At 45.5% G+C, this 27,600-nt stretch overlaps 1 protein-coding gene across 1 annotated transcript in view; it reads right to left on the bottom strand.

The window, feature by feature from the left end:
- Nucleotides 1-1,368: 1,368 nt before the first annotated feature.
- Nucleotides 1,369-27,600, bottom strand: part of Setx (senataxin) — a 70,213-nt gene continuing 43,981 nt past the window's right edge. The window contains exons 14-27 of the mRNA XM_090330856.1: nucleotides 27,084-27,316; nucleotides 25,305-25,472; nucleotides 24,165-24,321; nucleotides 22,668-22,769; nucleotides 22,399-22,514; nucleotides 20,693-20,764; nucleotides 17,700-17,849; nucleotides 16,207-16,314; nucleotides 14,719-14,906; nucleotides 13,251-13,343; nucleotides 11,441-11,605; nucleotides 9,398-9,496; nucleotides 7,272-7,359; nucleotides 1,369-4,238 (exon numbers count right to left, since the gene is read on the bottom strand). Coding sequence (XP_090186982.1) covers nucleotides 3,501-4,238; nucleotides 7,272-7,359; nucleotides 9,398-9,496; nucleotides 11,441-11,605; nucleotides 13,251-13,343; nucleotides 14,719-14,906; nucleotides 16,207-16,314; nucleotides 17,700-17,849; nucleotides 20,693-20,764; nucleotides 22,399-22,514; nucleotides 22,668-22,769; nucleotides 24,165-24,321; nucleotides 25,305-25,472; nucleotides 27,084-27,316 — 2,477 coding nt within the window. The 3' untranslated portion in view covers nucleotides 1,369-3,500. The remainder of the gene's footprint in view (nucleotides 4,239-7,271; nucleotides 7,360-9,397; nucleotides 9,497-11,440; nucleotides 11,606-13,250; nucleotides 13,344-14,718; nucleotides 14,907-16,206; nucleotides 16,315-17,699; nucleotides 17,850-20,692; nucleotides 20,765-22,398; nucleotides 22,515-22,667; nucleotides 22,770-24,164; nucleotides 24,322-25,304; nucleotides 25,473-27,083; nucleotides 27,317-27,600) is intronic.

Below are 27,600 nucleotides of genomic sequence, written 5' to 3' on the forward strand. Positions count from 1 at the left end.
CACAGCCTTGCTTGGTAGCTTTGCCACAGCAGGGCAACAGGAAGCTGGGGGGCCAGGATCCATGTCACCATGTTTCCAGATGGCTGGGGGAGCACAGATGTGGACCAGTATGTAGTCTGTGGTGAAACCAGGACAATCTGCACTGCCCTCGAAGGTTGGGAGAGCAAGGATGGCTAGATCTCCGCTAGACGGGCACCCTCTGGTCCAGCTGCCAACTGAGAAGACGGGTATTCTCTCAGAGGCCAAGGCCCGGGGGCAGGAATGGCCACCATTTCCCACAGAATCTTCCTCCACCAGGGCACTTCCCACCTGCCCTCCCCTCGGGTGGGGTGGCACGCCACCGGGGCCCATCTACCCTCCTTCACCTGGGAAGCTTCCCTCTGAACAGGAGTGGATGGCATGGCTTTTCTGTGGGCCCCTGTGGGCATCCAGGGCTGCTCTGTCCCACAGGGCCAAGCTGCATTGCTGGTGGCCCCATGGCATCTCCCAGGCAATGGTGAACACTCACAATGCCAGCTTTCCAGTGTCCTCAGTGTGACACCCCAACCACAGCGGGGCTGGCACACCATGGCGGAGTGCACCAGTGTCCAGGGCGCCCTGGAGGAGCGTCCTCCTCCCACGGGTCCAGAGGACCTGTCTAATGGCATCTTCTCCCCGCTGCCATGGAGATGCCTGTGTTCACAGCAGGACCCGCAGCAGGAGCTCAGGACTTCCAAGAGTTGTGGAGGGACCCTAGGGGCAGAAACTGCCTTCGTGGTGCCACACAACACTCAATTCTATTTAAGCTGGAGTTTTAGCTTCCTCAAACAATGAATGGTGAGAGTCAGGCGGGGGGGGGGGGGCAGCCAGGAGAATGCCCTCTGCTGACACAATCACGTAATTCCCCAGAGGAAGGGCTGGGGACACACACTCACTGTCGCCGGGCCATTCCCCCAACACGGACACATTCACTGTGACTGGCGTGGTGGTGTGTGCAGTCGAGTGCAGCATGAGAAGCTGAGGCTGAGGCGAAGAAAAGTGACCACACCGTCAATTCCATGACCGACCGGGGCATTTCTATCCGATTGGTATAAACAGCTCCTCTCTAGACCACAGGTGCCTGGGAGTGGAGGGTGTCAGAAGCCGCGTATTCCCTTGTGGGGACAGCCCGACATCTGCACCACCAGCCCCCTGGGTCTGCTCCAGCGAGGAAACAGCAGCCTGGCAGTACGGCAGGGCTATCTGCTACACCTGGGCTTTCAGACGGCAACAGAACTTCTAACCCGTGGCGGTGTTCTTGTTTCTATTTTTAATCCTTTAAAGACAGGAGGGCTATCTGTTCAAACCCAGCTATAAAATCTAAAACTACAACAGAAAAATTGGCACAACTAATTTTGGAAAATAGTTTAGTACATTTTCATTACAAAACTCATTTACAGGATGTTATTCACATGTACTTATCATATTTGCTCCTAATAATTCTCAAAAAACATACAACAAAATGAAGTGCACAGTAAATCCTGGGCAAGTTACATGGCAAGAAGCAGAAGGAGCTGTTCAAGTAGAAGACTTCTTTCCCGAGGTCTGGGAATGGCAGGAGATGGCCCCTTCTTTGAAAGCCAGCGCAAGGGTGGCCCCCTCTCCCTGCATACCAGCCACCATCCAACTTCACCACCACCACAGCCAAGGGGTGTGGCCAAACACCATTTGGCAGTGCTATTTTTACCAACGGGAACAAAGAGTTTCAATTACAATGTGAAACACCAAATACATTCTGCTGAGAGGCTGGACTGGGCCCCAGGCCTGTTCTGTAGCCTGGATGGTGCCTGGCTGGGATGTGGCTCAGTGATAGGATGCTTGCCCACCAGGCCCAAGGCCCTAGGTTCAATCCCCAGCACCGAAGAAAAAGCTAAACAAAAAAACAACCCACCAGGACACAACTCTTCTCATTTCTGCTTGACTCGTTCGACTCAGACGCAGTGTGCTGCTGGCACAAGCGATGGATCACATGCACTGGTCAGGATGCCCTTTAGGGTGGGGCGCAAAGCCCACCTTCGGGAAACCCTACTTCTTAGCCTCTGTGTCACCAAGAGCAGAGAGGAAGGCTGGGTCCACAGCTGGTTTTCTCACGCCTCTTTTGAGAGCCCAGCTCTGTTAGACCACACTCTTCTCCCAAGATCAAGAAAAGGAAACCAGTAAGTTAACAGTGAGGCTCTTGACCGAGACTGGTGACCCCTGCCCTGCCTGGCCAGGACAGACCACCACAGACAGCATGGGGGCCACAGAGAAACGCGGCACTTGCAGAGGTGCAGCCCCAGCTTTCCCACATATGAAGAAACAGTGTGGATACATGGCAGCCATCACTGTTTTCTCAAATCTGGTCAGTAGGAATTTCTAAATCAAAACCGTATTTGCTTCAAAGCAGAGGACACACTTCTTCAGGGGATGTGTCTCAACCCCCAAGCCCCTGCGGGTGGGGACAGCACGCACTGCAGACCCCTTCCATCTATTTGGAACACTGGATGTGTGTCTCTGGCCTGAGAGCACACTCATGCTCCCCCATAGACTAGACGGCCCCCGAAGACCACAGCACAGCTGGTGACTCTGCCCAGCTCTCAACTGGCTCCCTGTATGTCAGAAGAGCGTTTTGTTTGGCACAGGCGCTTCTAGGCTGCCTGGTGATGAGGGCAGTAGAAAGCTGTGGCCTGGCAATGCAAAGACCCCAAGCTGAGTACGAACTCAGAAAGCATGCTTCCATCCAGAATCTACCATTGCAAGAAGGGAAGCGCTTCAGTGGAGAACTGTAAGCACACTAACATAGGGAACAAACCTGTCAAGGTCAGCACAGTGGCCTTGACGTGATCGTGTCCCCAGCCCGGCACTCATCCAGCTCCCTCCCCACGCACACAACCACATCTCACAGAGCCTCCACTCTCTCATTTGTTTTTTTCCTCTTAGCTCGTTCTGTTGAAAATTGATTAGCATTTTAAGCAGGGGGAAAGGAAAGCATTTACCAGATTAAATTCTCAAAAACATTTTGTTAATTTGCTATATAACATTTTAAGCATGGGGAAAGAAAAGAGGTCTACCAGATTAAATTCTCAAAAGATTTTGTTAATTGGCTATACAACACTTTAAGCAAGGAGAAAGAAAAGTGGTCAACCAGGTTAAATTCTCAAACAATTTTGTGAATTTGCTATACTATACAAATATACATCTCAACTTTTACAACACTCGCTCCATCGAACTTTTTTCCCTACACAGAGCTGAGTGACACCATCAGGACATCATGGCGGCATACAGATGCCTCTGGAGGCTTTCATAATGGACAAAGACTACTGAAGATGGTCAAAGGCTCAGGTGTTGAGATGCACTTGTTTTCTGGTAGCACACGAACTCTTTAAGGAAAAAGCAAAATAGAACAGAACAAAAACACCCCAAACCATCTTACTGATGTCTCTGCTAGCTGCTCTTCTCACGTTTACACTGTGCTGTGGCTGCTGGCCCAGAGCTCAGCGTCACTATAAAAGCCTCCTCTTCTTGGTACCACTGTCCTCCTCAGGCCCCCTTCTGGCCCAGTAAGAGTTCCTCCTGGGATAATAGGACGCAGAGCTGTAACGCTCCTGCTCGCCCCTGCTGAAGGCCCTGGTCTCCCGCCTGTAGCTCAACCCCGGCTCCGGGTTCCTGGACCTCCTTCCACTGGTAGGCGCGGCGTGGCTGGGAGCGGGAGGCTTGGCCTGCGGGAGAGACCTGGCACTGCTCACAGGGGTCGCTTTGGTAGTGGCCCCCCTGCTACTCTGGTCCTGGCGACTCACAGGAAAGCCTGGCTCTCCCAAGGGAGGGGTGGCCCCAGAATGCTGGGGGCTGGAGGGCTGCAGATCCCTGAGGAATACCCCCTTGGCATCTAGCTCCAACCTTCTCAACAGTCGTGGGTCCCGCAGGCGCTCCTGAAGACAAGGCCTGTCCAGGCCACTCGAAGTGACCGTGACAGAAACTTCCCTGGAGTCGGAGGGCGTGTGGTAGAGAGAAGCAGCAAAGGAGGTGGTGGCAAGTCCACTGTCCAGCTTGCTGCTGGGCAGGCCGCCCTGGGGCCTGGACGCCTCTGGGGCGATGGTGGGCGGGTGCGTCAGGCTCCGTTGCAGCACAGACTTGAGTTTCATAATCTTCATGGCGTCATGCTTGTAGTTCTTGTCACATGTCTTAACAATGGCTCCTCGCTTCTGAGCATCCTGAATCAGGTGATTCCAATGCTCATTTTCCTGAGAGAGAGATAAAGAAGGGGGCGAAGGAAGGGAGATGGAGGGAGGGAAAGGGGGGGGAGAAACAGTTACTCACTGCTGGGGGAACTTGGGGCCCCACCTCCCATTTCTAAAAGCACAGCATGCGTGCTTCCAGGAGTCAGTGCGTCCTCCTTTGGGACTCTCTGCATGCCACGTCAGATCAAGTGATGAGGCAGCATTGTTAGAACGAGCACTGGCTCTCAGGCTGTCTGGGGACAGCTGTCATGGGGTACTCTTCTACCCCGTTCAGCATGAGAATGGACAGCATTCTGCACCCCTGCAGGACGCTGATTTCAGAAGGCACATACAAGAGAGAAGCCAGGAGCTTTGCCTGGCTTCCCAAATGCCTCTCTGCTTAAGCCCGCCAGGGAGGGTTCCAAAGATCCAGACTGACTGTCTATTATCCAGAGGAGTGGGGGACGGAGGCCCATGTGAAACCTTGACCCTCAGGCCACCAATGCCTGACAACCACAAGAGCACGAGACAACCCTGACATGATAGGAGGAGGGAAAGACAGACTTCAACAACAGAGGGAAAGAGAGGGAAAGAGGAAGCTGCGCCTGTGCGGTCTGCAGGGTGGTCAGAGGAGCCTTATGTGACCCTGTTTACTCCTGTCCTTCGACCCTGGTCGGCCCCACCACGTCCTCACCTGCCAGCAGCAGCCAGTGTACTTACTCACTGGACCTGCTCACAACGGGCTGCCTCTTGGCCAGCTAGCTTTTTTCATGCATATCCAGGGGGATTTTATGACTGACAACGCCCAACATTTTGAATTTTTATAATAACCAGTTCTAAAGGCCTTGCCTGGCTGGGAGTTTGGCCTAGTAGTAGAGTGCTTGCCTAGCATGCATGAAGACCTAGGTACCAAATACATAGAAAAGAAGTTGGAAGTGGTGCTGTGGCTCAAGTGGTAGAGCTCTAACCTTGAGAAAGCCCAAGGACAGTGCTCAGGCCCTGAGTTCAAACCCTGGGACTAGCAAAAAATAAAATAAAATAACTAACAGAACGTTCCACAGGATCTCTGGTGGGATAAGCTGTAGCAGCTCTGAGATCTGCGGGAAACCCTGGAGCTAGCCTTCCAAGGCATAGCTGGATTCTGAAAACCACACTTCTGGGAGCATCCTAACTTAATAATTTCACTTGTATTTTCAGCTTTTATGTATACACAAGACTGATGGGAGTAAAAGTGTCAAAAAAAAGTCCTATGGTCTTGGAGATGTATACAACTACACAGACATAAAAATCTATGATGGGATATATACTCTATAGACATGTTATATTATACAGATATATATCTACGACAAAGTCTCAGCTTAATTTTTAATTATGCTCTAAAATTTATGTGCTAGTGATTGTATATAGAGATTCCCTTCTTGAATATTTGTTAGTTAAACATGGCATTTGAAATATGTAAAAAAGAAAATCAGTGTTAATAAAATCTTTTAATTAAAAAAAAATCCTGAAACTTGCCTTTAAATAGACCTGAAACCAAGATCCTAAATGAAAGTGTTCACTGCTGTGTTTCTTGGAGTGCAAACTGGCAGGGATGCCTGCTGGGTTCCTGGGGTTTGGTCAGGACGAAAGGAGGTCCTGTGGGCACAGCACGAGGTGCAGAGATGGTGCCACTCGTACCTTCCCTCTCCACCCCAGGAGCAGAGGAGCGGGCTCCACACTGTCTCACTAGGGAGACTTTCGCAGACTCATATAACCCATGGAAGGAGCAGAGGGCCCTGACTTTTTTGCTAAGCCTGGGACACAGACTTTAATCCACTGACTAGGGCGTGGACGCAGAGCCTTGGCACTCTCCCTCAACCTCTTCCCTCAAGGTTAGTGCTCTACCACTTAAGCCCCACCTCCACTGCTGGCTTTTGCCAGTTAACTGGAGGTAAGAGTCTCACAGGCTTCAAACCAAGGTTTTCAGTCCTCAGCCTCTTGAGTAGCTAGGCTATAAATATGATAAGCCTCTGGCATGAAGCCCTAACAGTTGTATTTTTAATCCATTTTATTTTATTGTATCATCTTTTTCTTTTTTCTTTAGTGCTAGGAATCAAACCCAGGGCCTTGCACATGACTAATCCGCTGAGTATAACCCCAGACCATCACTTTATTTGAAAATGTCAGTATTTTTAATATTTCAGAAAGGTAAGCTTTAGTAATAGTTATGATAAAAGGCTTTTATATAAACTCAAATCAGGAATGTAAGTAAGGAGCATACAGCTTTCCAGCCTCTTCTCAGAGTGGTAAAGACTATGAACCTAGGTGGGAATCCAGCAAGAAAGTGCACTTGAACGCCCTCTGGTGGCACTAACAAAACTGGGCTAGAAAACACCTGCTTAGCTTCTTTCCTTAGATGCCCAAAGACAGTTAAAAACCCAAGTGGGGTGGGGGGGACGGGGGGACCGGGAGGTTGGCCTAGTGGTAGAGTGCTTGCCTAGCATGCACGAAGACCTGGGTTTGATTCCTTGGTACCACATAAATAGAAAAAAGCCAGAAGTGGTGCCTATGGCTTAAGTGGTAGAGCTCCAGATTTGAGAAAGCACAAGGACAGTGCTTAGGCCCTGAGCTCAAGTCCAGGACTGGCAAAAAAACAAAACAACAACAACAAAAAAACCCCCAAGCGGCTCCTCCTCCTCCAGAGGAAACTAAGTAAGCCCTGTGCCCAGGGGGCCACGGTTCCTGTGGCTCACGGCATGTGCACCAATGACTAGAGCCCCACGCCCCACAGAAAACAGCAGTGCCGCTGCTGCCCACAGCTGCTGGGTCCCTCACTGAGTGTGGATCAGGCTCGGTCTAGCACTTTGCATATGTGGGATTTTATGCCTGCTTCACAGTCCTGCGACACAGGTCATCTTTTAGACAACTTTGTAGACACACCTTGGTATTGAGCTTTATTTTCTAATCCAGAAATCACTTCCTTTTTGACAAAAACAAAACAAAACAACAACAAAATCCCAAGTTTGATCACAGTAATAACAGACAAATTTCGATCCCATGGCCCAAGGATGTACCTACCATCAGAGTCCTCAAATGCCCCAGAATGAAGAGACTGTACTTGGCTCGTGTAATGGTGACATTCAATCTCTGCAAACTTGCCAGGAATCTAAGCAACAGAAAGAGAGTTACTTTCTCCTGCGGAAGGACTTCCTGGACACAGTATGACAAGTTTCCCCGCCACCCCTTCTGCTCATGCCTGTAATCCTAGCTACTCAAGAGGCTGAGATCTGAGGATCCAGGTTCAAAGTCAGCCCAGGCATAAAAGGACCTTATCTCCAGTTAACCTCTAGAAAACGGGAAGTGGGGCTTGGCTCAAGAGTAGGGTGGTAGCCTTGAGCTGAAGAGCTCAGGGACAGCGCCCAGGCCGAGTTTGAGCCCCATGATCAAAAAGAAAAAAACAAAACAATAACAATAAAACAACAACAACAAAGCCGTTGTAACCAAGTCAAACCCTTGGTGTTTTATTTCAAAAGTGAGTTTTTAATCTCCTATTCGTACTCAAATGAGATACTGGGAAATGTATCGGCATGACTCCCTTGCGCTTCTCTTCCCCCCCATCCCTTCCATTTTGCAGTACAGTCTGAACTCAGAGCACTATGCTTTCTAGGCAGACACTCAATCACCTAAGCTACACCCTTCCTTTCTGAGATGGGCTTTGCTATGGCTGGCCTTGACCTTTTAAATCTTAGCCTTTTCAGCTCCCCAGAGCTGGGAACTATAGGTGTATTACCACACCTGGCCTAGTAGTATGACTTTCAAGTCTTAAAAATATCCTAGAAATAAACTGAATTCCTGCGGAGGCCAAGAAGATCTAGGTTCAAAGTCAGTCCAGGCAGGCAGGAGAGTCCATGAGACTTTTCTTTTTTGCCAGTCCTGGGGCTTGAACTCAGGGCCTGAGCACTCTCCTTGGGCTTTTGCCAAGGCTAGCACTCTGCCACTTGAGCCACAGAACCACTTCTGGCTTTTTTCCCCCTATGTATGTGGTACAGAGGAATTGAACCCGGGTCTTGGTGCATGCTAGGCAAGCCACTCTAGGCCAAATTCCCCGCCCCTCCACAAGATTCTTATCTCCAATTAACCACCAAAAAGCCAGAAGTAGAGCTGTGGCTAAAGTAGTAAAGCACTGGCCTGAGCAAAATAGCTCAGGGGCAGTGTTCATTCCCTAAGTGTAAGCCTCAGGAGCAGTGCGTGTGCACGCACGCACGCACACACTAAGAAATGTTAGTTCAATTACTTAATCTGATATTTAAATGTATCTAGATTGTTAGAATACAGTGGAACTAGTACAGAGATACAAATACACATATTTATCAATATAAATAGAGTGGGATATGATATAGGTGAAAATTTCAAATTAGGTAGAAAGATGGACTATTAAAAGAGTGCTCTTGGGGATAAGTGGCCTCTGTTTATGTATGTACATTTAACTTATCTTTTTTTTTTTTAATAATAATTCAACATGCCAGACTTTAGTGGCTCATACCTATAATCCTAGCTACTTGGGAGGCTGAGTTCATGATCATGGTTCAACTCCTTCCCAAGTAGAAGGGTCTATAAGTCTCACAGACTTTCCTGCCCAGGTTGGCTTTGAACTTTGATCCTTAGATCTTACCCTTCTGAGAAACTAGGGTTTCAGATGTGAGCTAGTGGCACAGCTCTATGAGGCTCTTATCTTCTGTAATTAGCTGGAAGTAGAACTATGGTTCAGGTGGTAGAACTCTAGCTTTGAGTGAAAAAGCCAAGTGACAATGCAAGGTCTAGAATTTAAGTCCAGTACGGGCACATATACAAAGAATAATTCAACAGATTAACAATCTGCTGTAGAAGTAAATAATCACAGGAGACTCTCAGGTAGCCCCTTAGTTAACAAACTTAGACAAAGCAAAAAACCAAACCACTAGGAGTTCAGAGACTGGTTGCAAAATATGCCCCTCCATGATCACTGATTCCAGTCTTACTTAATCTAAGAACAGTCACAGTAAAGCACACTTCACAGTGCATCTCTTTTTTTTTTGCACAAATCTAAAAAGATGCCTTACATGACATTCAGGTTTTGTAAAAGAAAATTTCTAAAGCTAACGGCAGTGTTGCCTTGCAGTGATCTAACTGGGTTACAAGTGAATGAGGAGGAGACAGCTACCTACCCAATGGAGCCTTGTGTGGCACTGGCCCTGACACAAGTGACGATGATGCAGTCCTTCTGACGGCCCTGAAAAGCGTCCACAGTGTCCACTTCCGCTGATCTGTTTGCAAAAGGGAAATCGGCTTAGGAACAGAAAAAGGCATCCTACACGTCTTCCAGCGTCAGCAGTGGGATTCAACCTCACTGCTACATGGGTTACCAGCTTCCCTGGCCACCTCTCATCTACTGCACACATCTCTTTAGCTAGCACCTTCATGGACATGGAATGGTCCTGTGACTGGTCTCTATGCCTCAACCTCCCCCGCTGCTACGTGTTCCTTTCTCTAACACCTTCATGCTTCCACTCACAGCTGATGGACTGGGGTCCTTTCCAGTTTATTACCAATTACCAGTCTATTACCAGTGCTCCTGCAGATACGTGCTAGCTTTTATGTGAACATTTATCCTTCTGGGTATATACTGTTCCTTTCTCAAGCCATCATTACACTGCATTCTACAGTGGCTCAGCAGTTTACATTCTCAGCAGCACGCGCTGTCAGTCCCTACAGGCATCCAGGGGTTCTCACTCCCATCTCCCCAGTAACACCTCCTGCATAACACCTTCCTCATGTGCTGTCTGCTTCTGACAAACGTTTACTGCCAGTTCTGACAATTCATTTAGGAGTCCTGACGTAGGCACTTATTATTTGCAGGCACTTTCCCACTTGTGTGGGTCTTGTGCAGGGGAGGGGCTTACATGTGCTGGTGGGTCCCTCCTCGCTGGGCAATTCCACCCTTTCCTTCTCTTTGATCTATGTTATACAGGTCTGTTCAGGTCTTTTCTTTTTTTCTGATCTCCTACATATTTCTAAGTTAAGAGACTTTTGAGGTAATGGACTTCCAGTGACTATCACTTCTTAGACTACCTTGATTGGTACTCTAGGCAGGCTTTTAACTTGCTACGCAGCTCAGGCTTGCCTCAAACTCAATCCTTCCGCCTGAACCTGGCCTGTGCTAAGATCTTAGGGGAGCACCACCGTTCCACTCTACTACTGAGTCGTGCTTTTGGCCCTGCTTTTTCTGTGTGCTGGTTTTGGGGCTTGAACTCAGGGCCTGAGTGCTGTTCTTAAGCATTTTTGCTCCAGGGTAGCACACTATCACTTGAGCCACAACTCTACTTCTGGCTTTTTTTGGCCAGTTGTGGGGACTGAACTCAGGGCCTGAGCACTGTCCTTGGACTTTCTCAAAGCTAGAGCTCTACCACTTGAGCCATACCACCACTTCCAGCTTTTTCTATGTATGTGGTACTGAGGAACTGAACCTGGGTCTTCGTGCATGCTAGGCAAGCATTCTTACCACTAGGCCAAACTCCTAGCCCCTACTTCTGGCTTTTTTTTCATGGTTAATTGGAGATAAGAGGCTCACAGACTTTCTTCCTGGGCTGGCTTTCAACTTTGATCATCAGAGTTGAACCTCCTGAGTATCCAAGATTACAAGCACGAGCCATCAGTGCCTAGCAGCCAGCTCTGCTTTTTTGCCCAGCTATTTTGGAGATGATGTCTTTTTCTGCCAGCTCAAGCTTTGAACCACATCTTCCATCTCACGAGCCTCCTGAGTAGCTAGGACTATAGGTATGAGCCACTAGCTCTAAGCTCCAATATTGAGTGTTTACTTTTATTTTAGAGGGAAGGCAAAAGCACATCCTTATCTCTACACATAAGGAAATAAAAGGATTCAATAATTTATTCACTCAAACAAAATGTGACTTGACTGGATTCAATACAATTAGAATTCAGATTAACAGGCCATAACACTAGCACAAGTCCTGGAGAGATCAGTCAATTGCACTGACAGGAATTCTGACTCCCAGGAGGCACTCTATCTACTGAGACCATAGCACCCTGTACCTACCCAGCAAGAGTCTAGGGAAGCCCAAGCCCCACTTCCTAGTGCTATGCTGTGCCGTCAACCACCGGACTACTTCCTAACATTTCCTTTCTTCTTTCCTGCTATACTGTCTTCAAATTCAACAGAAACACTAGGAACACAGGTTAGAACACCTCACCCTTTCCTATCGAATTCTTTGTCTAAGTCCTTCTGAATCATTGTCTTCTGAGCCTTGTAATGGGTTATTATGCCAATGTTCCGGAAAGTAGTGTCTCTTCTTTTGTCTTTAATCAACTTCATTATTTCCATCACCAATTTTATTTCTTGAATATTTACATATGAGCTAAACAAAATGGAAAGAGAAAAGACAACAAATCAAAACAGCAGTCTAATTGCTAACTCATTCTATTTAGTATGGTTTCCTACTACCGTAAAGAGTCACCTCGAGCCGAGTGTGGTGGCTCACACTTGTAATCCTAGCTTCTCTGAAGGCTGAGATCTGAGGATCATGGTTCAAAGCCCCGCACAAAAGGACCTGAGACTTATCTCCAATTAACCTCTAGAAAATGGGAAGTGGGGCTTGACTCAAGGGTAGGGCAGTAGCCTTGAGCTGAAGAGCTCAGGGACATCGCCCAGGCTGAGTTCAAGAACCATGACCTCCCGCCACCCCACACAAAAAATTAAGTTCTTTCATTCAGTCAGCAGAGAGCCAAAGCATTATAATGGCCATTATTTACTACACATGAATACATGAAACATGAAGTTAATTCAAAGAGAGTGTGGCATCATCTGGGGTTTAGGGACCATTTCCTCTTCCAGTTAAGACAGGGTGGCAACAGGATGAGTAAGCCACTGCACACATATTAACGAGGATATGAATAAGTAGCTGACACGAATTACGGGCTTACTGTCTCACACTTCCTAAGAAAGAACTTCAGTTACATTATCTTTGTTGGTGAAAATCCCCACTGCCCATACTGGCCGTGCCCCACACCATTCGGGTACCATTTACACCCTGCGGCCCCCACAACTGAACATGGATCTCACTACCCCACTTCAGCCTGGATCACACCCTGCATCTCCCAACCCAGCCCCCATTCCCCAACCAGATCTAACCCCCAACACCCACGCCCTGAGAGTGCCCTTGTCTGCCTTGCTCGAAGAGCCTTCAGGAAACACCTGCCGACTCGCCAACTAGAGACAACAAGGTGGGCCGGCCAACTCGTCCCACTCTGAAGTCACTTTTCCTAGTTGCTTCCCTCATGAAGCCTCTATGGACAACATTCTCTGTGACCTGCAACTCCCACAATGCCCTTGGACTTAACTCTGTCTCGTCTCGACTCCAGGAGGCCCCACAGACCTTCAAGTTTCACACCCTGGGGTGTGGCCATCAGACAACAAACTGCTCTGCACTTGAACATCTTCAGTGTATGTTCCCCTCCTACCACCCATAACCTGACTCCATTAACACACTCTGCTGACCCACGGGCGGAGCACATGTCCTCACAGTTCATCAGAGAGGCAGGTCTGTGCCTCCACGCCATTCCCTCACCACATTCCTCTGACAGTTCCATTACCTAGCAATACTATGACTCCTTTTGGCCGACATTCACAGCCAGCCTGACTCATAATTTCAAAACCTTCCAAGTATTCTCATATTGTCTCTTGCGTCTGTCCTCCATCCCTTCCTTAGTTCAACTGCATCTACCCCCTTCCTTCCCCTGAGCCAACACTCTGGAAAGGCCTCCTCCCCCAGAGACTGCAATCCTCTTACAAGTCTGTGACACTCACTGTTGTCATCTTCTCAACTTGGGTGACTGTAAGGTACCCAGGTACACAGAGGAGGGAGGGAGGGACTCAACAAGGCTAGTGAGGATTACTGTCTTGGCACTAGGCAGAAAGCTGTAAAGGGGAATGTCTAATTCAGATCTAAGCACAAGTAGCACGGAGTGTGCAACACGCTTGGGGAGGAAGGGGGAGGCGCATACTCATTATCCCGTCTCTCTGAACCATCTGCGACATCAAACACGAGGTAAGGCTGAAACGGCCAGTCTGAGGAGCATCGATTGGCTTCGGTGAGCCTATAAAAAAAGCAGTCATTATTCAGAATATACTTTGTCAATGTTTATCTCATCCTCACCATCCTTTCTTTACTGGGCAGGGGAGTAGAGGGGCAAAAGAAAAGAAAGATTAAAAAAAAGAGAGAGAGTGAAAAGAAAGAGGATGTGAGAGCCCTTTTATGGCTATGTACTCCTGAAAGGTCCAAAGTGGATTTTTTTTCCTGTTCTAGTGTTAGAAAGTAATCTATACAACCAAAATAGAACAAAATAATGATTAAAAAGTCATTCAGTGGGACCAGGAGTGTGGCCTAGTGGTAGAGTGCTTGTATAGCATGCATGAAGCCCTTGGTTTGATTCCTCAGTTCCATATACACAGAAAAATCCAGAAGTGATGCTGCAGCTCAGGTGGCAGAGCACTAGCTTTGAGCAAAAAGTATACAAGGGCAGTGCCCAAGTCCTGAGTTCAAGCCCCAGGACTGGCAAAAAAAAAAGTCTTGGAATGTGGCTTCGTGGTAGAGTACTTTAGAGTACTTGCCTACCATGCATGAAGCCCTGGGTTCAATTCTTCAGTACCACATAAACAGAAAAGGCCAGAAGCAGCACTGCAGAGTTTATGTGGTAGAATGCTAGCCTTGAGCACAGAGAAGCTCAGAGACAGAGCCCAGGCACTGAGTTCAAACCCCAGGACCAGCCTAAAAAAAAGTCACTCCAAATAAGTTTAAAAAAAGAAAAAAGCAACTCAAAGAATACAATGAGGAGGAGTATGGGCCGGCTACTTTTTCTTTGCCAGTCCTAAGTTTTGAACTCAGGGTCTGTGTACTATCCCTGAGCTTTTTTGCTCAAAGCTGGTACTCTACCACTTGAACTACAGCTCCACATCAGCTCTTTTGGTAACTACTGGATATAAGAGTCTCACAGAATTTCCTGCCCACCTTTGAACCACAACCCTCAGATCCCAGCTTCCTGGGTAGTTAGGATTATAGGCATGAGCCATTGATGCCCAGCTAAGATTTTTTCTTTAGAAAGTAAAGGATACATATAATGGGCTCAGTGGGTGAGTGTGTGGGTAGCAAGGATGAGGCCCTAGGTTCAACCTCCAGCGCCACCAAAGAAGAAGGACTCCTGACACAGTGTGCCACACGCTATCAGGGAGCATTTCTGGGCAGATTAAACAAGGGCAGCGTGCGCTGTGCTGAGGGAGACACCCACGAGCTGGAGCATGTCAGCCAAATGCTCCACCACTCAGCCTGTCTTCTCTCGCTCTTTTGAAAATTTATCTACATTTGACATCATCACCATCATGACATAATCAGAGAAAATTATTGTAATTTTGTGACTTTTTTTAAACAACAAGACTGAGAGCTCCTATGGAGTAAACTCTACACACAAAACCCACCTATTTGTTTTCAAGTTTTTGTTATAAATGTAATGGGAAGGGAAGAGACATATGTCTGGGTGCATCCGGTACTGCACAGTCAGCTGTACCACTGGCAGTCTGCCAATTCGGTTCTGTTCCACGCTCTCCTCCAGCAGTTTATAGAAGCGAGCCATCATCGACTGGTCGTAGCCACATTCCTGTGCCTTCTGAGAGAAACAAAGCACACTAGTGTTAAAACAATGCCAGTGCTCTGATGGGTGCAGCATATGACCAAGTCACAGACTTGGGAGGTGGTGTTTCTGAGCCTGATCCTCATACACAGTGACTGGAAGCTGTGGCCATAAGCGACCAAAGAAGGGGGAAGAAGGAGCGGGAGGCATGAGCTGCAAGAACTGCAATACCCAGGACACAGGCTCTCCAGTGCAGCCAGGCTCCTGCACTGCTTACACGCCTAGAGCAAGAACTGCCCCGCTATTTTGAATTCTAAAGCCAAAGCCATCAACCACAACAAAACTGCACACATTTAATTCACAGGAGGCACAAACGCTTAGAAAAATGAACTTTTCTCTAAGTTTATGAAGCAACTATTCTGTATTTATATAGACTGTTTTAGTAAATTACTAAAACAAATACATTTCTAAAACTTCAAAACCATACAATCTATTCCGGCTGCCTCAAACAGCCATTGAGTTTTGATTCTGATGTCCATTTATTTCTAGGACATCATGCAGTTAGTGAAGTGAATTATTTTTTTCTGCTACTTTTAAAATGATGTAAAGGACAGAGGCATTCTTTTGAACTTGGAATCATGTGCCCCAAAATCATATTTCTTTACTGTACAGTCTACAATGTATGCATACTTATATATATAAATCAAGAGGTTAGGGTTCTCTTTCAGCCTTCAGTTTTCTTTTTGTTTTGGTATTTTGACATATAAAATAAGTAATACATAGTCCTTCTGCAGAAAGCCCAGCATGCTTGGAATGTATCTACTCAGGCTTCCATCTCCAGCACCCTTGTCCCTCACTCCTGCCACTCAGTAGGAGCACACTATGAACAGATACTTCAAAAGACTTTTTTTTTTTTTTTCCCAGTCCTGGGCTTGAGCTCAGGGCCTGAGCACTGTTCTTGGACTTTCTCAAGGCTAGAGCTCTACCACTTGAGCCTCAGCACCACTTCCAGCTTTTCTATGTAAGTGGTACCAAGGAATTGAACCGGGTCTTCATGCATGCTAGGCAAGCACTCTACCACTAGGCCGAACTCCCATTGCCCCCTTTTTTTTGAGACAGAGTTTTAGTGTGTAAGCTCAGGCTGGCCTCAAACTAGTGATACTCCTACCTAAGCCTCCCAAATGTGTTGGGCTTACAAACTATACCACACCACACTCAGCCAAGAATTCCCACTTAGTAAACACACTGTTTCTCCTTTTCTCAGTTATCCACCTCTCCTCTTTCTTGCAAATAAGAGATGACCAAGGCTGAACAAAACCAGCTTCTTCCAACTCACCATGGAAATGACAGTCGGGGGGAGCTGCTTTGGGTCTCCCACCAGGATGAGCTTGTTGCAGCGGTGGATGAGGGGAGTAAGAGTCTCAACCTCACAGGACTGCCCAGCCTTGGTAACAAAGAAAGTAAAGAGGGGAAACAGTGTCACCTCTGCTACTTGTGTACCTATACCATTAGCCCCGTTTGTTAAAGTTCCACGCCTCTCCTAGACCAACCTATCAACAGGGAATTCCTTTTGGGGGGGAGGGGCGCAGTCCTGGGACCTGAACTCAGGGCCTGGGCACTATCCCTGAGTTTCTTCTACTCTAGGATAGTGCTCTACCACTTGAGCCACAGCACCACTTCCAACCTTTTCTGAGTAGTTTATTGGACATATGAGTTTCACAGACGTTCCTGTTTGGGCTACCTTTGAACTGTGACCCTCAGGTCTCAGCCTCTTCTGAGTAGCTAGGATTACAGGTGTGAGCCATCAGCGGCTTTGGCCTTCAACAGAATCTCCCCCCAGCCCCCAGCACATACACCAAAAAAACCCAAACCAAAAAACAGCCCAAACTTCTAAACACAAAATTTAAAAACCTAGCATGTATTCTGCAGTTAGCCTGGGAACCAGTTATAAGCTAGAAGGCTGAAGGGCATGCTAGGTCTATGCTCTGCATTCCTGAGGGGCTGAGCTGAGAGCACTTTTAGCATTTTAGATACAGTATTACATGAGCAAGGTCTGCCTGCACTTCCTCTTCAATCACAAACACAGGTTTCTCTTTAATGCCATTTCCTTATTGATTCTGGTAAAAACTTTTAAAATTTATTTCTTTGGGGGCAGTCTTAGGAATTGAACTCAGGGCCTTGAGCTTGCCAGGCCATGTTCTACTTTCTATCACTCTTCACTGACATGGTGCCTGGCTGGCATGAGACCATAGCTTTCCCAATCTTACCTTCTGAGTAGCTGAAATCATAGAGTGAATCATCACAGCTTAAATTGGTTTTAACTGAAACACAACTGCACTGTATGACTACTGGATTTTGGGTCTCCTCGACTCTAGTTCTTTTGTCTTCTGACTTTTCATTCTTCCCAATAACAGGTAACCAATACATTTCTGCTCAGTGAATGATGGACTGGTAAGAAGGATGCTGGCTGGAAATATTGTGGCCAAAGCGATCTGAATTTCTACTACAATCCAATTAATGGTGGACCAGTAGCCTCATATTTTAACATGAAAGACTACAGACATAACAGATGAAAACTATTTATGCTGGGAGCATGTGTCTCAAGAAGTAGAGTCCAAACCTAACAAGCTCCAGGTTGTGAGTTCAACCCTAGCATTGCCAAGAAAAACAAAAACAAAAACAAAAAAACCCCAAAAAACAAACCCTAGAATGAACAAAAAACCCCACCACCAAACGACACCCATGTTACCAACATCTCAGCAGCCAGGATTCATCTAAGGCTACGCCTCATATTACCAGCCGGGGGTGTTTAGCCAACTGCCCACTGACCTCGTCAACGATGACACAACTGAAGGCTTGCCCCCCTTGCCCTCGAAAGGCTGACTCAAGCAGCAAGCCTCCGCTGGTGCTCAGCGTGCAGCAGATGACGTGGGACTCCAAGATGATGTTGTTCTGGGTTTTCTGGGGGCGCCCCTGAACCTAAAAGGACATACAAGTTACACAGCTTCATCCTCACATCACTGCCTGCCTCTGTATACCCAGTGTTAACTACAACGAACCCACCATTCATTATGTGTGTGACAGAGACATACTTGGCAGAAGTTGGGGAAATACCAAGTCTAAAAGCTAGCAAAAATATTCAAGATGACCCAAACTACCTAAACAAATAAATAAATAAATACATAAACATAACATGCTTTGCAATCTAAACTGGGAATATGAGGTAAGTGTAACAAATTATTCAGGGTTCTGATTTGGACAAAGTAGATGATAATTCTTCTTGAAGCCCAATGGATGGGCAAATATCAGAATAAATAGAAATTAAATAATTCTACTGAGTTGTGACCCAATTATCTGAGTAAAATTAAAGAGAACTAAGCCTGCATAATATATACTTGAAAATACATATTCTCTACTTGGGTATTCAAGGTCATTGATATGAACTTGGAGATATAACTATACACACGTATAAATCTATGATATGATATATATTCTATAGACATACTGATAACTAGATCGATATGTATCTATGACATACAAACTCTCAGGTCCAGGAATAGGGCAATAGCCATGAGATGAAGAGCTCAGGGACAGCTCCCAGGCCCAGAGTTCAAGCCCCATGAGCAAAAAAAATCAGTGCTAATATATATATTCTCCTGTTTTATAAAAGCATTGATAAAAATGCCTCCAAGCCTGGAGAATGAATATGCTACTTCCACAGTAAGAAAAAAACCATTCAGTCAGCTTGTAATAATGGAATGCACTAAGATGGAGAGAATGAAGCAGCCTTGCTGGATTCGTGTCACTCTAACAGGTGCCATTCTGACCAGAGATTCTGCCACCGAGCCTCAGGATCTAACCACTCTGAAGCAGTAGCTACTCTTTTAAGCACAAATCAACCATGGGCTTCAAGGCCCGTGTGAATTTTAGGACAACAGCACTTGTGCTCAGCCATCTAGGGAGTGGTCTACAAACACGATTAATCAATCAGTCCACACAACATGTGTGCTGGGCAGTAAAGACCACATGCCATGAACAATGAACTCATCCTCAAGTGTGCAAAGACTCATTTGGGCTCAGCTTCTGCTCCTAAGACAGTACTTTTAGATCGCAGAGCACAGCATGACTAATAATATCATTGGCTACCACCCTGACCCCTTGAACCTGCTTGATTAGGGCTGCAGTGTGGCCGTTGGGACACAAATCTGGCTCAGTCTCAGCTTTATTTAATCTTATCTGTCGTTTTCACAAACAAAACTACCAGGGAAACGAACAGAGTTGCTTTCTCTAACTAGTGGGTTCCATATCTGTGAAGTCAAACAAACACCAATAGAAAACCTGTGGGGAGGAAAAAGTCTCTATGAAATATGTGCAGACTGGGGCCGGGAGTTTGGCCTAGTGGTTAAAGTGCTTGCCTAGCATGCATGAAGACCCGGGTTCGATTCCTCGGTACCACATACATAGAAAAAGGTCGGAAGTGGTGCTGAGGCTCAAGTGGTAGAGCTCTAGCCTTGAGAAAGTCCAAGGACAGTGCTCAGGCCCTGAGCTCAAGCCCAGGACTGGCAAAAAAAAAAAAAAAGAAATATGTGCAGACTGGTTTTGGCATGATTCCCTAAACAATAGGTATATCAATCATCTAGATAGCATCTGTATCATATTAAATCATCTGGAGAGGATTTACAGAACACAGGGTGACATTGCAGCTATAAGCAAAGCATCTCTGCATTCTGCTGTATGTCCGGGAAGGGAAGAGTCCCGGAACGAACCACCTCTGCAGACACTGGAGAGTAACTGTACATGCTACAGGACTCAAAGATACATACAGAGTATGACCTATGACATAAGCCAAGAACTGCCCAAAATGAGACTGTATTTTTTTTTTTTTTTGTGGTACCAGGTTCTGAACTCAGGGCCTCATTCTACCTAGACTGGTGTCCTACCACTTGAGCCACGACTCAGACTGTGTGGCTTTAGCCAGATTCTAGACAGCACCTTGCACTCTTTCATGAACCACACTGAAATGCAATCCCCTACCTACAGCCTTCTTTCACAGCTGGGATGCCAGGCATGCACCACCATGCCATCCATGCCTATTGAGATAGTGTCTTGCTACTAAATTTTTGCCTGCACTGGCCTTAAAGTTTAGTCTTTCTGCTATCCACGTATCTGGATTACAGATGTGAACCACCCCACCTGGCACACTAGCTATACTTTCTGATGCCAAGCCCTACTCATCTGGAGCACCGGAGAGACCAGACAGTTCCCACACTGTTCCTCCCAATAGGGAGAAACGCAAATCTATTTTCATGGACGATTCATCTGATACTAATTGTCAGTATTTTGCAGCAGGTAAGAAAAAGAAGCAAAGAGGAAAAACAGTGACCCAGAAATCTCAGATGCTAGTCTACTTCCTGGGCACAAGGCCCCTGTACCACAAAATCATATTTAGATGGTGAGCAGAATTCTTTTTTAGGCTAAAGAAAAACAAATATAAACGTAATTACACAACTACTTCTTTGCTTGTATTTTTTTTTTTTTTTGCCAGTTCTAGGGCTTGAACTCAGGGCCTGAGCACTGTCCTTGAATTGAGCCTCAGCACCACTTCCAGCTTTTTTCTATGTATGTGGTACTAAGGAATCGAACCCGGGTCTTCGAGCATGCAAGGCAAGCATTCTACCACTAGGCAAAACTCCCGGCCCCTTGTAATTTTTTTTTTTAGTAACACTTTCAAAATGTAATTTAGAAAATACAGTTATATTATCTGAACTATTTGAACTATTTCATCTATAAAGAAAATAAAATGCTACATGTAAACTACTTACCTCTTTAATTTTTGAAGCAAGTTCTTGCCTTTCTTTTGAAACTCTGCTAATTTTTTCATCTAACTCTTTCCTCTGGAAGAAATGAGAATGAAGGGGTATCAATATGTAAGAAGTAATGCACCTATTACCTGATGAATGTAACTGTAACTCCTCTATACATTATGCCAACAATAATGATATAAAAAATGAGAATGTTGGGGCCAGGAGTTTGACCTAGTGGTTAAAGTGCTTGCCTAGCATGCGCGAAGACCCGGGTTCAATTCCTTGGTACCACATACATAGAAAAAAGCCGGAAGTGGTGCTGAGGCTCAAGTGGTAGAGCTCTAGCCTTGAGAAAGTCCAAGGACAGTGCTCAGGCCCTGAGCTCAAGCCCAGGACTGGCAAAAAAAAAAAAAAAAAAAAAATGAGAATGTTATCATTAAAACTAAGCATGTTAGAATGCTTTCCAACAGACTGCTTTACATTTCAAGAGGGAGTCTAAAAACAGATCATCAACAAAAACTCACTAGCCCAGCTCACTTTCTCTTTATCAGTACAATGTGGGTAAGAGTCAGTCAGGCAGTGTGCCACCTGTCAGCTTGCTAATAAGCTCTCCAGCCTGGGGCATCACCCCTGCTTCTAGGTGGTGAAAGATGCTGCCAGACACAACCCAGCCATCCTCCAGCCAGTGCCGAGCATGTAATACACGGCCTGGGAAACTGCAGGGACTACACGGGCTTGACTACTCTCAGAGCACTTCCATAGAACCGGTGCATGAGTGGTGGAAGACCTTTCCTGGGTTCTCAAGCTAGGATGGTGGAGTTGAGACATATGGGGCGGGCCCTCTCCTCATTTAGGAAAGAACCTACTGTAGGAAGATACCTACAGTATCTACTGTTTCTTTACAAAAAATAGCGAACCACTGATGCATGCAAAGTATTTTAATACACATTTATTTATTTATTTATTTGCCAATCATGGGGCTTGAACTCAGGGTTTGGCACCATCTCTGAGCTTCTTTTGCTCAAGGCTAGCATTCTACCAACTTGAGTTACAGTGCTACTTCAAGCTTTTTCTGTTTATGTGGTACTGAGGAATCAAACCCAGCGCTTCATGCATGCTAGGCAAGCACTCTACCACTAAACCACATCCCTAGCCCCACATTGTTATTTTTATATTTTATCAGGTATTAGAAATTACATTCATTTAGGTGGCATGCTTCCTGGAAGATACCTTACTACCTGAGTCATGCCTTTAGCTTACCTCTTATATACTGTTTATATGTATTTTTTGCTTGCTTGCCTGCTAATAACAGAGGCAAGACAGAGAGAGCCTTACGCTTGCTTGGCTTACACTGTACCACATAAGCCACATCTCAGTCTGACTTTTTGCTGGTTATTCTGGAGATGAGTCTCAAGGAGGTTTCTGCCTGGGGCTGGCATTGAGCAAGGGCCCTTCAGATACCAGCTTGCTGAGCAGCTAGCATTACAGGCATAAGTCACCATGCCCAGCAACTGGTTTGAAAAGGGAGTTTTCATGTTCATGCCCTGTCTGGCTTCCAACTTCAGTCCTCCATCTCTCTCTCTCAAGTAGCTAGGATTATAGATCTGAGCCCAGCAACACACATTTTTATCTCTAAACCACACCATTCCTCAATAAAACAGTGACATCAAATACTCACCAACTAATTTGTGTACCTATGAGTTACCAATGAAATGGTTAGATACCTGCATCTCCCGTCCACCTCTGCACAACGCCCGCTGGCGGGAAAGCTCATCTAGCTGACGATCGAGAAACTCCTTCTTTCTATGCATCTCTTGAACATGAGAAGGTAAATCTTTTTCTAATAGAATTAAAAAAAATTATAGTAAGGAGAAAAAGTCATCTCCAAAGTCAGACTACTTCTAGTCCCTAACTTACTTAGTGCTCAAGGTCACATTTTACTATCCTGAAGGAAACTGAGAAATCACTGTAATGTAGCATCATTAGTACTTACTCATTCTGTGGTTAACTTGGCTGTCCAAGCTGAATTTTAGGACCTCAGTATTAATGGACTTTTCTGGACCCAGTCGTACTAAATTTATATCTCCACAGTTTCCTTTTGATAAAAATCACAAAAAGATGAATAAGACATTGCCAATAAATCCTGTTTCCACACACAACATCTATACTGAAGAAAATGTAGACAATTGAGGAGAAGGAAAATTGTTGACTAGATTCCAGAATCCACACTGAAAACTTCCTATATAGCATTTTGCTATTCTTTTTTTTTTTGGGCCAGTCCTGGGCTTGAACTCAGGGCTGAGCACTGTCCTTGGACTTTCTCAAGGCTAGAGGCTCTACCACTTGAGTCTCAGCACCACTTCTGGCTTTTTTTCTATGTATATGGTACCGAGGAATGGAACACAGGTCTTAGTGTATGCTAGGCAAGCACTCTGCCACTAGGCCAAACTCCCAGCCCCAGCATTTTGCTATTCTTCCTGACAATTCTTTCTATCTGACACAAGCTAGCAGGGTCACCAGGAGTACACTGCAGGCTTACTTTCCTTCAATACTAGTATTTTTTGTTTGTTTTGTGCTGGTCCTAGGGCTCTTTTCTGCTCAAAGATAGCACTCTACCACTTGAATCACAGTCTCATTTCTGGCTTTTTTGGTAGTTAATTCAGCCTGAAAGACAAGATATGGGCTTGAGAAAACATGACAATTCAAAGCCAAAGAAGACCACTCAAAGTGAGGGATATAAAGAAGAGTTAAGGCTAAGTACTTTGACATCTTCACTCATGTATAGGAGTACAAGTCAACCAAAAGACATAACCATGACACTGGCTGTAACCTCTCTGCCCATCAAGGACAGGGTTATTTAATACCTAGCTCACAGGACTGAGGTTGCATAGTAAGCACTAGGTAACTCCAGCAAAGACAGTTTCACTGCTTTTGATAAGCCCACGCTCACAGTGAAGCCCACCCTTCCCTGCCCCTGTGCTCAGCTCTTTCCTGACTGGACATTCTTGGGGACCAGGGCAGACCAGCACCTTGACCCACGGGAACCATGCTGCATTTCAGCTATCATTGGCTCCCTGCACTTCTCTTGCCTGCTCCCTTTTCACTGTGTCCAAAGTACCCTCCTCACTCTTGTAATGAACCCCTAACTGTGCTCAGGATTCATCGATCAATGATTCCTCTTACAACTGAATCAAGGGTTCCTCTGAGGTATTCAAAAGCACCAGCCTTAGCCCCATTATGGGGCTCCTCATTCTATTACCCAGCTGCCAACCCAACCACTCCCAATCACACCGTATGCCAGCTGCATGTCAGGATTTACTGCTGAAACCTCAATGCCTGTGCCACCAAGGTTATGTGCTCAGTGAACCAAGCAAATAGGAGCTCCAGCCCTGGGTAGAAATTTTTGCAGACCTGGCTTGCTCTTTACGCAGAGTTACCACAAAAACACCAAGAACAAAAACAAACCAGAAACCCATGTTAAGTGTCATACCCAAAGGATTTTTCTTGTCTTTGCATTTTTCTTTGAATTCGAGGATGATTTTTTTCATAAGTTCATCAACAGCTGCATTTGAAGGTGCACACACAAGGACACGGTTTTGCTTGTTTTTGGCATTGGAGTTTTCATCAGAATGCCCCTTCCTTCGGTTCTGCAATTTGCCACATTCCAAACACAGAATTACAATGAGCTCTATTATCTATTCACAGTTTCAAAGCTTTTTTCTCTACTACCATTACTGTTTAAAGGTTCCTGTAATAACCAGTAAATCTGAGTGTCTTGTACTGACAGATGGGGGCAGGGAACTGACAGAGCACTTGTAGAGCACACGTGATCCTTTGCATTGCTCAATTTTCTCTGTTGAGATTTCTGCTATTACCATCCCCACTTCCTGCTGCATTTGGTTCTGTGCATGTGTTTTCATTTCTTTTTCCTTCTCCTTTCTTTCCTTCCTTCCTTCCTTCCTTCCTTCCTTCCTTCCTTCCTTCCTTCCTTCCTTCCTTCCTTCCTTCCTTCCTGTTTAGTCTGTTGGTAGCTGGGCTTGAACTCAGGGCCTGGGTGCTGTCCCTGAGCTTTGTTGCTCAAGGCTAGCTCTCTACCACTTTGAGCCACAATTCTACTTCCAATTTTCTACTGGTTAATTAGAGATAATAGTCTCATGGACTTTTCCGCCTGAGCTGGCTCTGAACTGCGATCCTCAGATCTCAGCCTCTTGAGGATTAGGATTATAGGCCTGACCCATCAGTGCCAGGCATGAAGTTTTATTACAAATGTTCTGAATCTTTCTTTAGCATTCAGTTACTTCAAACAATATTCAGTCAAATAGTCCAATCAGTCCAAGCATACGTCTAAGGCCATTTTCTGGCATTAGACCTTGATGTACAAAAGAAGCCTGAAAAACACCCTATAGTCCTGAAGATTTTTTTTTCATGAGAAAAAGAAGTGAAAATAGTCCCTCCCTCTGCTAGTTCTTTTGCCAGTATGCTTCTACGTAACATAAAAGGTGCAAACATAACAGGTGCATGCAGAAGAGAAAAGGAAAGGCTTTAATACTTATATATGTATCAGTGAGCTCCGGGAACTAAAGCGATGCTCCAGCGAGCAGGAGCAGCCGTGGGTCTTCTCCACACCTACCTCTGTAAGTAAGCGGTATAGAAGGCCAACAATAGTTTTTGATTTTCCTGTTCCAGGTGGCCCATGAATCAGACAGATTTTGGCGACTGATGGTGAGTGTTTCACCATGGCATACGCAGTTTCTATTGCTTTCTTTTGGTCTTCATTGAAATCTTTCAAGTAGTTAATCTACATACAAAAAGACATTTGTGAGAGTTTTGGTCCCCCACTCCTGCCCTATGGGGTCATGAGAGGAAGATAAACATTCAATTTGTAGATTGCAAAAACAATTTGGTAATGGCCAGGCAAAGTTCCTGAAGTGACTAGAAGTGACTAAGAGATAGTTTTACTCCTGAAAAGAAAGTTAGTTACTAATTGCTAATTAGTGTCACAACTGTAACTACATTTGTGTTTGTGATTCCTCATAAAGATGATCACAAAGCCTGGCACCAGTGATTCATACCTTGTAATCCTACCTACTTAGGAGGCCTCTGCAATCCCATGATCAGGATTCAAAGCCAATCTGAGCAGCATAGTCTATGAAACTCTATTTCTTTTTCTTTCTTTTTTTTTTTTTGGTTCATGTATGGGGCTTGAACTCTGGGCCTGGGTGCTGTTCCTAAACTCTCCAGCTCAAGGTTAGCACTCTACCACCTCCAGTTTCCTGGTGGTTAATAGGAGAGAAGAGTCTCAGGTACTTTTGTGCCATGCTGGCTTTGAACTGCAATCCTCAGATTTCAGTCTCCTCAGTAGCCAGTATTACAGGCATGAGCCAGCCACTGAAGCCCAGCACATGAAACTCTTACCTCTAATTAACTGGCAAAATGTAGGAAGTAGGGCTGTGGCTCAAGTGGCAGAGTGCCAGCCTTGAGTGAAAAAGCTAAGTGAGAGCTTGAGTTCAATTCCCAATATTTGCAGAAAAATAAAAATATGATCATAAATTTCATTTGTTAATCTATACTTTTCTTCTATTATTCTTTCTCATTTAATCACTTATCTCTTTAGGTAGTAAAGACATTCTAAGAGTTATTTCCTTCATAAGAAAATAATCATGGGGGCAGGAGGTTGGCCTTGTGGTAGAGTGCTTGTCTAGCATGCACAAAGACCCAGGTTCAATTTCTTGGTACCACATACATAGAAAAAGCCACAAGTGGTGCTGTAGCTCATCAAGTGGTAGCTCTAGCCTTGAGAAAACCCAAGGACAGTGCCCAAGCCCAGAGTTCAAGTTCAACCAACCAAAAAGAAAAAGAATCGTAAGTGGAAAATGTACATTTTCAGGGTCAGATCTGCATCTAACCTTTACTTTTTTTCTTTTAGTTTCAATTTTACTTTCATACTAGGTCACTAAATTCCTAACCTCACTGAACCTCAACCTCTGACACTCCTTAAAGATGAATGTGCACAAAAGCCCTAGTGCATAGTGGGGTTCAAAAAGAACAGTTACCTTACTTTTGTTGTTTTGCCTTTTCAGTAGTTCACACATGAAAAACACCTGTTCACACTAGATGACAACTTTACCTTTGCATTTGTACCACCACCATTCTGAATCCGTCAAGGATTCAAACATAAAACTCACCACACTAAATCTGAGACACTGCTCCTGAATGCTGGAGCCTGCAGTGCAAGGTGCTTTCACCCTACCTTCCCCTCCCCGAGGGAGGAGGGCCGACACCAAACACCACTGCACATGGACGTGTCTTCTTGTACACATACAGGAGCATGGAGTAGCTTCAAATGGGACACTCCCCGCCTGACCATACATGTTCTGACTCTCCCTGGCACCATCCAGTCAGCACTCACAATTCTCTCAGAGGACATAGCTGGTAGATCTTTGGTACAGAAGTCCATGGGGTTCGGGTTCAGAATGGCCCTGGCCAGTTGGTTCCGACCACTCAACAGAGACATGGCTTTCAATTTCCTCTGTGTTGTTACCAGAGAACTGATTACAACACATTTCATAAGTTCATTTAAACTGGCCGGCAAGTGATCTTGAATCTGGATGGATAGGGAACACTCCGATTTCCCACTGCGCACTATTAACAGGAAGGAGAAAAGTCAATTTCAGTTACCTGTGAAGAATGACATCCAGTTAAAAAAAGTGTATTCATAAATAGTTCATAACTTGTATTTTTCTATGATTTAATAGCTCATTCAATAAATTTAAATAGCTCATTTTATGATTTAATAGCTCACTCTAACTGCTTACTGAATGCTTCTTAAGAATCAGATAGTGTTTTTGGCCTCTGAAGGCCTAAGTATCTAGAAAAGACACTTAAAAACAGATATTAAATAAACAGGTCAGGTTTGGCAAGTGCTA

The sequence above is a fragment of the Megascapheus bottae genome, chromosome 3, assembly GCF_031878675.1.
Source record: "Megascapheus bottae isolate mThoBot1 chromosome 3, mThoBot2.hap1, whole genome shotgun sequence".
Taxonomy (NCBI): domain Eukaryota; kingdom Metazoa; phylum Chordata; class Mammalia; order Rodentia; family Geomyidae; genus Megascapheus; species Megascapheus bottae.